The sequence below is a fragment of the Cryptomeria japonica genome, chromosome 5 (genome assembly GCF_030272615.1).
Source record: "Cryptomeria japonica chromosome 5, Sugi_1.0, whole genome shotgun sequence".
NCBI classification, from domain to species: Eukaryota; Viridiplantae; Streptophyta; class Pinopsida; order Cupressales; family Cupressaceae; genus Cryptomeria; species Cryptomeria japonica.
The window spans coordinates 582,097,136-582,108,281 of record NC_081409.1 but is presented as its reverse complement, the minus strand read 5'-3'; the positions used below and the strand labels follow the sequence as shown (position 1 = coordinate 582,108,281).

Sequence of the window (11,146 nt, the reverse complement as noted above, 5' to 3'; positions counted from 1 at the left end):
ACAATTGTATTGATCAAGATACAAAACCTCACTTAGTAACACATTCCTTAACGAGTTGGATAGCTTTGTCTTGAAACCCAAACATATGATGATTAATGAATAGAAAATGCCAAGAAATTTGGTCATAAGCCATACATATATATAACTTGAAGACCATCCTTGCTTTTTTATTATTGTCCATAGAGTGGAGAACCTTATGACTTATTAGCACAACATTAAGAATTTTCCTCCCTTGAAAAAATACCTCTCGATTTATGGATATGCGGCATGCTAATATTAGCCTTAGATAATTTATTAAAAGTTTGGATAGAATCTAATAAAATTTGTTAGTTAGGCCAGTAGGCCTAAAGTCTTGAAAACTTTCCACCTAGTCTTCCTTTGGATTGAAAGCAATGAAAGTGGTATTTATTTATTTTAGAATCTTACCATTTCTAAGGAAGCCCCTCATAGTAGCCACAATATCACTTTTTATAATACCCCAACACTCCTAAAATAAGTTTGGGGGAAAACATCTAGGCCTAGGGATTTTAACACATTGAAGGAGAAGTCAATAGTCTTAACCTCATCTTCGGAGACAAATTCAATTAGGGTGTAGTTGTCATGATAAGTTAGTATACTAGGGATAACTTCAAATACTCATCTTTCTATTCAATAATGCCATTTAGATCATTGTAAGCATCTTGAAAGAATACAACGACTGCTTGTCCAATCTTTTCTTCATCCTCCCAAATATTCCTATTAATATCAGCAATTTTATTGACAGTGTTATTTTTCTATATTTTAAGGTGGAGTGATAAAAAAATGGGTATTCCTATCACCTTATTGAAGCCATTAAACTCTTGATTTCTATTTCTAATGGATTCCATCTTTTTTTAAGGATATATTATCTTTTTTATCGTAGTTGTCTCTCTTTTTAGCTAATCTCTAACTTTGGATACCATTCTAACTTGTTATCCTAGATATCCTTTATCTCTTCTAAAACATGAGACTTTTTCTAAAATATATTTCCAAGGGTATAAAAACTCCATCCCTTGACCTTATTTCTTATTTCATTTATTGAAAACATCTCTAAATATAGGTGTTCCATCAATAGAGCACTTCCACCAAGTTTCTGCTAAATCTCTAGAAATAAGATGTAAGGACTATGTGATTTCAAACTTAAAAGGAAATGGTCCATGCTTGGGGTTGATTTCCTAGTGTAATCGAAGTGAACTATGATATGACCCTTTCCTTTTAAGTGCAATAAGGGTAAGGTATAGCAATATATTCCAACCATTAATGATGAGAAATCGTTATAGCTTGACTTGAATGAGATCAACCCCTAATCTCTTGTTTGACCAAGTGAGAAGGGTGTCCTTGAGGTCCACATCCACCTATTTTGTCATTATTTGTACACTTTTAATTACGATATCCAATTTAACACTCTCTTAGCAATCACTTTAGTATTTCACCTTCCTCTATTCATTATAGGACCTTTATTGTGTTAAATTAATATATAATTGAATATTATGAGTCCTATTCGACTTTAATACATCAAAATTATTATCCGAGCTATTATTTTAAATTGTGATCTTTATCTTATTTTATTTGATGCTTATATGGTTCCTATGTCATTTTGAAGTTCAATTCTCCTTTTGTCACTTCTAAATATTATAAATTTTCATATAATTATATTTTTAGTATAAGTTGTTTATTATCTCACAATCCTAAAATTTTAGATCTAAAGTGTTAGGATGATTTCGGTCAGAGAAAAAATGTTTGACACTTTTTGGATAAATTTTTGGGAGGATAATATGTTGGTCTTACTATTTTTAAAACTATGCTCGATGCAAAAATATGATAATTCTATGTTGGCCAAAAGGTGATTTTTCTTTGAGATCCCTATATAGGTTATTCCTCCTAATTCATTTTATCATTTTCTATTATCACATTCTTAAATCTATAAGTTTCATTCCACTTTCAAGAAATTATTTCAATTCAAGACCGGATCTAAGTTTAAGGAGCAACAAGTTACATCAAGGCATATGCAATTATATTTTCAAGTATGATTTTTTTTTTTATGGATTTTATGATGATTTATCATTTTATTGTATCAACACATGGAGGAATTATCCTAAGGAAATTGCACCTTTCATTGAAGATACAATCATTTCAATTAATTCAAACATTTCAATTCAGATTTCTATTCATATTCATCATCATTATAGAAATCAGTCCTAAACTATAATTTTATCTAGGAAAACCGCTATACAATACCAAACACCATTTTTCTCCTCTTGTGTGCAAATTCAAGTTCATCTATAGGCTTCTAATAGAGACTGAAGGAAAAAATATTCTCAAGAATTGAAGACAAATAACCCTCCAAAACTCATCAAGAAAAACCTAGACAAGGGCATTTCAAGAATCATAATCTTGGAAAATGATGTTTTCAGTACCATTATCCTCCTAATTTAGGTTCAAGTTTGGAAGGAAGAGGCTATAGGGTCCCAAGGTGTTACTTATAGTTTAGTACATCAATTCCTTCCTTCTGATAATATCCTTTGCAGACCAATCTAGCCTAGTTCCAAAAACATCCAAGTCCATGTATAGTAATTTTTTAACTGATCCAATTCATCTTCCATAGCTTACATCCAACATTTATCTTTACAAGCTTCAATTATTGATGCCAGTTCAACTTGAGAAATGAAATATACCTCATCAACTGCCAACCATCTTCTTGTCCAATTATTTGATCTTCTAAATGATTCAACCTTACATACCTAGGAGTCTTCTAACTTTCCGATTCTCTGCTCTAGTCTTTAGTTACAGTTGAGTTTTCTGATGATGACGGGGTAACTGGTTCAACATTTTATTCTGGTACAGGTGCTACTAGTTTAGTTATGATCATTTCCATTGCCGATTCTCCGTCATAAGATTTAGCTTGGTCTTTGTGTTGCTCATCCACTTTCACATTAGTGCTCTCCACACTTCTTTGCAATATTTTGTTATAATATCTATATGGTTTGGTTTAATAATAACCAAGATTGTATCCCTTCATCACATCTAGGATCAAACTTCCAATTCACTAACAAGGATTCTGAAATATTGAACTATAGATGTATGACTAAATCATAACTCATAAAGTGACTTACTGGTAAATCAAACCAGATCCAAGATCCAACAAATCTTCATCGTTTAACCTTCAAACTGATTTCTCCAAAGATCTAAAACAGGCTTTCAAACCACTACTAGGGGCAATGAAAGATCTATCATCAATTTTCCCCCCCTTAAGGCAAATGCCTTAGTTACCAAATGAGTTTCATGCTGGTGCAGGAACATTTTGCTCTTCTGATTGAGTAACCGAGGTATATCCTTCATCTAAATGAACATCTAGGGCAATTGATTATGTTGGTTGAGCCTCGAAACTCATAACCCCCTTATTCTCATGCTCCTTGCAAATGCCATCAACCTTCTTCTTTCCTTTTTCATCAGATTTATCACTTCCTGCCGATAAGTTGTTTCTTCTACAAAATTTAGCAATATGTCCTACTTTGTTGCATGCATAACAGGTGATATTATTCTTCTGAATTGCCTTACGGTAACCTAGACCAATCCTTGACTTGCATTGTTTAGCCATATGTCCAAACTTTCCACATGCATGACATTTCACATTCATTCTACAATCTTCCATTTTATGACCATACCTTTTACAATTTGAGCATTGACCAGGAACTGCATTGTTATTCTGATTTTCTCTATTTCTACAATGTCTTGCCATATGACCAAATTTATTGCAAACAAAACATCTACCATCGAATTTATGTGGATTGGGTTTCCTGACCGGTGACCTCTAATTCTGGTTGACCTTCTGATCATTCTACATACCGAATGTGTGATCTTCATTTGCAGTACCAGAGCTTTGATCTTGTTCAAATCCAAGTTTTCTAGTGTCTACCTTGCACCTTTGATCCTTCACTAGCTCATCAAGTTTAGCAAAACTAACCTTGAACTTATCTTTGTATTCATTCGTAGCATCCAGTTCTCCTCTTAGGATTATCATCATTCTTTCCAACTCTTGTTCATTGTTCTTTGGTTGCACCAATTCAGTTTTCAACATATCATTCTCATGTGCCAACCTAATGCATTCCTCAGATCTATCTTTTTAAAGATATAGAAAGAATTTCTTTAGTCTTCTTCTGGTCTTCAATCTCCTTGCACATCCTCATAGTTAGGGCTTGCATTTCATTCTTCATCACACCATTCTCGTGACTCAGCTTCTAACATTTTTCCTTAAGGGAATCCTTCTCTTCATCATCTTGATTTTGCATAAGTTATTTCCTTTTACCTTGAGAATTAGATAGCTTTTCTTGTAGAGTGATAATGAATTCTTTTGTAGATCTAAGTTCATCTCCCAGCTTTATGTTCTTAAAATTTCCAGCTTCAAAATCTTGAAGAGAAACTTCAAGCTGTTGCCTCAAACACATCTCCATGGATTCCAGTTTTGGGATCTTCCTCAAGTTGTTAGGCTTCCTCTGAGGCACAAGGCTCAGATACCAATTGTTGGAATCCAAGAACACTAAGAGGGCCCAAGGTGAATTAGTGTTCTATCGGAATAGAGAAATTTAACCTTATTAATACAACAACTCAACAACCAGTAAACAAAACAGAAAATAACAGTAAGAAATAGTGCAACCACAAAGATGAACAACATAGATTTATACGTGGAAAACCTCAAGGAGGGAAAACCATGGTGGGATTGGAGACCCACAATATATATCCACTGATCAGATGAATAAATATTACATTAAGGGGCATGTACATGCAAGAAGGCACATTTCCTAGAGCGCACTGCTCATCACAATGGAGTCTCACTGACTACATAAGAGGTTAACCACCTCAGAATATTCAAACAACAATCGGGAAAGAAGAACTATCTGAGATAGCATCAAATATGCCAGATTATAGTTCTGGTTAAGCTCAATAGGGGAGGTCTAAAACCTCTTACATAAACCCAACTCAATCACCTATGATCGACCAAATCCTTTGCACCAATGATTATTACATCATTCGCTCCTTGGCCATACATACATGATCTACAATGAGATCTTACATATAATTATACCAACTGGGGACCTAACTAATTAGGTCGGGCACCCAAATGATAATTCAATAGATCAATTACATAATCCTGAAATAAAATCCTAACACATATCGGCCTAAGGCCAAACAAACACCATCCAATCAATAAAACATCCTAGAAGTGCATTGGAGGATCCACCAACACGTTACACGAAAATCGATCCCTGACCTAGATAGCACCGAACCTAAATTATATCCACACATGCCAAAGAAATGACACCAATCAGTTAAGGCACTAACACAATCACCATCACCATCAGTAACCTGAATCCCTTCTAGAAGCTACAACAACACCACTTATGCATTACACAAACATATTCAATAAAGCTCTGTCAATGAAACCCTTACCGGACCTATAAAGAAGGCTTACTAGAACATGAGATAGCATCCAATCATCAAGTGAATACCAACTGAATGTGATACGCATCAAAACACATGAATAACCAATCCAAACTAATCCCAACAACCAATGCATACCGGATCAATATCGTAATCCAACCACTCTACTAGAACCAACTGTAAACCGGTAAACAACCAAAAATAGCCGGTGTTGCCATCAATGACAAAACATCAATGCCACACATAATCACTTCCTCCAAATTGCCAACGGTTGGAACTATGAAGGTTGTCCATGAGTGCAGAATTGAGAAGCTGGAAGAGTATGTGAGTGAGATCAAGGAAAACATGAACAATAGTGTTGATGGTTTGGAAAAAATTAAGTCCATGATGACTGATTATAGAATTGGGACCATCACCAGTGACCCTCCCTTGGAGGAGAAGCATAAAAAGAATGCCTTGAAGGGTGGATAGAGTGCTACTAGTGGGAAGACTAGCTCGGGTCCTTGCACTAGAACCAGGTGTCGGAGCCAGGACTAGGGAACCTCCTGATTAATCGTGGAGGATTTGGAGAAAATTAATAAGAGGATTATATCCAATAGATACACTCAATCAATATATGCATTTAATATATCACTAACACTCTTCTTAATTGAGGTTATAAACAATTTCAAATATAAGTACGAAGAAGCTCATTAACATATCTTGATAAAATTGATGACATGATATGATAATTGTTGATATATCATATCAATTTCCTTATTAGTGCTTTTAATTTATCTAACCACACTCTCTCCCCTTGTTTTCCCTATCTTGTTTCGTACTATTTTCGTGTGGGACCATCAACCCTTCACGACAACCTAATCTCTCTAGTGATGTTCTCACTAACAGTTCAAGCTTTTGGTGTAGTGGTAGCTTGTTTGTGTTAACAAAACTAGCGAATCTACTAGGGAGGAATTAGCTCTTGTCGATGGCAACTTGCTCACCTCATGGTTGATTGTGTCTAGTACGAACCTCTTTGTTTGGGGGCTAAATTGTTGTTGCATGGGACCCTCAATCCTCTCGACACCCTAACCTCTCTAATGGTGCTCCCACTAACAATTTGATTGGTGTAGTGGTAATAGTTTGATTGGTGTAGTGACACCTTGGCCATGTTAATAAGTACATAACAAAATCAACTCATAATTGTTCTTAAGCTTATTAATATATAAAAATTAATTATTACATATCTTTTTTCTATTTAAAAAACAAAATACGTAACCCATGTCTTTACTTATACAAAGTGATTGTTTACATGTACTACAATATCCTTTTTGTGTCTAATATTTTGTTTTTATAAATGACAGTGATTATACTTGTATACAAAAATATATGTTTATTTATATTTCACATGGATCTTGAAATTTAGACAAAATATAATCATTAAATTCACATACCTACACTAATTCCCATAATTGAAAACCGTTTTAATTAAATGATTACTTCATCTAGAATTGAGATCATTTTCAAAATTCTTCACCTTTCGTGTTTATATATATTTCTATAATATTCCATCCTATCCTAACCCTATTCAATGCACTTGTCTTTATTAGCTATTTCTTATCCTCATATCTAGTCCAACGTTTACTTACAACCTCATATATACACCTCTCTATTTAAAACTAATTCCGCGGACAGCAGACTTGATCGAGCACCATGCAAGACAGAGCGTTCATATATGTATAATTGAAATCCAATAAAACAAAGATTTGGGTTTTGTTTTCCTTTCTAGAAAACAGCCTTCGCACGGCATAGTGAAAATGAAGTTGTTGACAATGGAAGGCATATCCTCAAGAAATGCTCTACCCGTGATTGCCGCAAAATTGGTTGATTAAGGGCACGTCCCCATGTGGCTGCTCAGCTTATTTTGGCTAGCAGCTGCTGCTCCACTTTTTGTGCAACAATTTGTGGAGCTGGTGACCCCATGCATAAAAAAAATTGTGCTTATTTTTAAGCAGCCCTCTTAAATGACACTTTTAAATAATATTTTTTATATATAAAATTTAAAAGCAAAATTTAAGGCAAATAAAAAGGAAAGGAAAAAATTTTGGTGAAGCCATGTGTCATTTTTTTAATAAGCAGCTGCTGCTTATTTCCAGCCCCTCCTTTTTTTTCCAGCTTATTTTTTATTATTAAGCAGCCGCGGCTCCACAAAACTAGGAAAAGATTCTAAATTATCCTTTCCCTCTAATTAAAAAATTCCATGGGAACACTTTCCGTGCTTATTTTTAAGCAGAAAATAGACTTAAGCAGCCGCATGGGGACATGGGGTAATTCTGTTGAATTGTTCCGGCTATTTCATTTGAATTGAAACTCTACAATCAATCCACCCCTTTGTTCGGCTATAAATAGCTGCAATTTGTTTAGATAATCTCAAGAGAAAGAGTATCTGTTAGAGATGATGAAGATGTGTTTCATGTGGCTTGTTTTGGTGGTGTCCTTCCTGCAATTGTGCACAGGGCAGGACTTGCAAACACAATATTTAAGCCCTCACAACGATGCAAGGTCTCAAGTAGGCGTTGGCCCTCTGGTGTGGGATGATACTGTGGCTGCCTACGCGCAGAGCTATGCTAATCAGCGCATGGCGGACTGTGCATTGCAGCACTCTGGTGGTCAGTATGGAGAAAACATTTTCGAGGGACAAGGTGCGGAATACACGCCCGCAGATGCCGTGAATTTATGGGTTAGTGAAAAGCAATACTACAATTATAATTCCAATTCATGTGCTCAAGGGCAAGTGTGCGGACATTATACTCAAGTGGTGTGGAGAAATTCGCAGAAGCTTGGGTGTGCTCGTGTTAAATGTAATAATAGTGGTATTTTCATCACCTGCAATTACGATCCGCCTGGGAATTACGTTGGGCATAAGCCCTACTGATTCCATGCCTCTTGCCTTTCGCTAAATTGCCCGTTCAGTATTCTCACCCATCTAGTATTGCCCTCTAAATAATACGTGATATTGACCTCTTGAAAAGAGTTGGTCACTGAATAAGTTTATCCGTGATAGTTTAATTAAATTTATTTAAAACACATTACCAAATATCATTTGGTATTTGTTTGTTTAGATAGATTTTTTTTTTTTTGATCGGTAATTGGCCGAAGCCTAAATAGCTTTTGACTAGAGCTATGAACCAGTGGGGACACAGTAGGGGGCCCCATCCCCATTACATATCTTTGAATTATTATTATTATTATGTTTTATTAGATTGACCCCAAGACCTTCCCCATCCTATGGAAGGCCAAGAGTCACAACTTAGAATTCCACTTTAGATGTACCTATTGGGAATTGAACTTGGGTCTCCACAGTGAGAACCCATTGTTTTAACCATTTAAGCTCAACCCCTTGGACCGTTTGTTTAGATAGATTTATCTAATATATCTTTTATTTAAAATTTTCATAAATTATTACGTCCTAAGTACATAGTCATATGGTTAGTGTTAATGATCTAATAAAAATAAATTATTATAAAGGGTATATACTTTGTTTCTTCAAATACATAATTTTTCTAATTACTTCATTTTTATTTGAAGATCTATTTTTATAAGTTAAACAAATTAATTGAAAACAAAAGCAATTCTTTATTTTATCTTCTTATATTTTTTTTAACTTCTGCAAGTACACATATATGGAAGAATCAAAAAAAATATTTTATTTTACTTACAAGAAGATTATTTCTCAACATAGTAATTTTTTTAATACACTTGTAAAATAATTTCAATTCAAATAAAAGGTTGTAATTGTAATTGTAATAAATTATTTATCATTATTTTAATTTTCAAACACTTGATTAGATAATTGTGAAAAATAAAAATTATTGCATTTATATTTCATAAATTTATGTTTTCATTAATAAAAGCATGATAGGCCTGTACCATTACATAACTACATAGCAACACCAGGAAGCACAACCAACAAAAAAAACCCACACCAAAGCACAACAAAAACCCATTAGGGAGAACAAAGAGACAACAACTACATTGAAAGACCAACAAAACAGAGAAGAATCGAGACAACCACAAAATACAGAACAACCACCAGACATAGACACAAAGATTTGGTCTCATACACGGGAGTACCCATTTCCTACCAATCCTGGCACAAACTAAGAAAAATTAAACTTTTTTACTCGACCCAATTCTAGAGCCAGAGGAGACCAATGTGGAATCAGGGGCGGAAGTTTGGTAAAAGAAGAGAAAGGAGGGTTTATGGGGGAAGGGCTAGGGTTAGCACCCATTTTAGCAGGGAACCAATTTGACCCTGTGGTGTTCGAGGAGTCCAAATCATTTGAGGAAAGAGACTCAGAGCAAGAGTCATCAATAATTTCCATATTTTGTTGTGTTTCAGGCTAAGTATCCACATCTTTGTCCTTTTTAGTGGTGGCAATGGCCTTAAATTTGACCATTCTAGTAGGGCTTTTCCTAGTGGGCATTTTAGAACCCAAATGAGACACTTCTCTAGAATTAGAGGGAGTAACGAAAGGATCCACATATAGATTGGGGTCATAGGTGGACCCAATCTCAATAGCAAGGACACTAGAGGGGGATAAAGCCAAGTGGAACTCATACAATCTACGAGTGAGTCCCTGATGGAGAAGGAGTTTACCCTTAACAATGTCTTTAGAAATAAAATAAAACAAAGAGGACGAAACCTAGAAGGAAAAATTTATTCTTACCCCATGGTAGAGATGATTTAGCATGGGGAATATGTGCTGATTGAACCTCCTTTTCCTTCCATCCAAGGTGAAGTACTTCATGAACTTTAGGGCCACCGCCTTCTAAATTCTTGGTAGTTCCTCCTTGTTATAACCATTTGTAAGCCTGGAAATCCCTTTCGTGGGTTCAAAGATATGATCAAAATTTGCTTTAAAATTCACTTTGGGATTTTTAGGAAAATAAACACAATTAAGGGCCAACCTAGTCACCTTCGTAATGGTCTTCAAAAACACCACAAAGGTGACATTGCCAATCTTCACAACAACAAACATGGTAGAGACTTAGGATCATGGCTAGTCATCCCCTCCATATAAGTATCTAGATTGCCTTAAATCACCTAATTCCAAAGTTCCCCATTATTCTTAAATTTTGAGAATTAATTAGGTTCGGTCTAAATAAAAGCACTACCCATATCCAGAGAAAAGGAAACCAGTTTGAAAAAGCAACCAGCCTGGGAGATACAGTGGTAGGTGGTACCAACAAAATTTAAATCTCGTCACCTTAAGGTCAACAAGGAAAGGAAAAGGCCACCTTGGGATTATTCACCATTAATAAAAAAGTCCTTTAAAATCATGGCATGAGCCTCAATTGGGATTTTGTGCAAGTAAATCCAAAATTTGAAATTATTAACATATGCACCTAACCCAAACAACTTGTCCACCACACAATTGCCTTCCCACTACACGTGGAAGATCCTAACATCACCGAGGGTGGGAAAGAGAGCACGGCACTTGGTGATAATAGAGTTATATTTCTAGTCCAGTTTAGCCACCCCTTTAAGTATCATGTCTATATTTTAAAAATCAACTTCAATAGTGATGCATCTAAGCCCATTTTCCTTAGCTACAATTATCCCATGATAGACAGCGACCCCTTTAGCCACACTCAAAGTTTGGATTCTAAATTTTTCCTCATAGGAAAGGATGAGGCTTCCATGTGA

General features: G+C 35.2%; 1 protein-coding gene across 1 annotated transcript; it reads left to right on the top strand.

Annotated features, from left to right (window-relative positions):
• The first annotated feature begins 7,802 nt into the window (after positions 1–7,802).
• Positions 7,803–8,371, top strand: LOC131036803 (pathogenesis-related protein 1A-like). The gene has a single exon (XM_059220227.1). It carries the CDS (start codon positions 7,892–7,894, stop codon positions 8,369–8,371), a length of 480 nt encoding a protein of 159 aa, XP_059076210.1. The 5' UTR covers positions 7,803–7,891.
• The last annotated feature ends 2,775 nt before the right edge of the window (positions 8,372–11,146 follow it).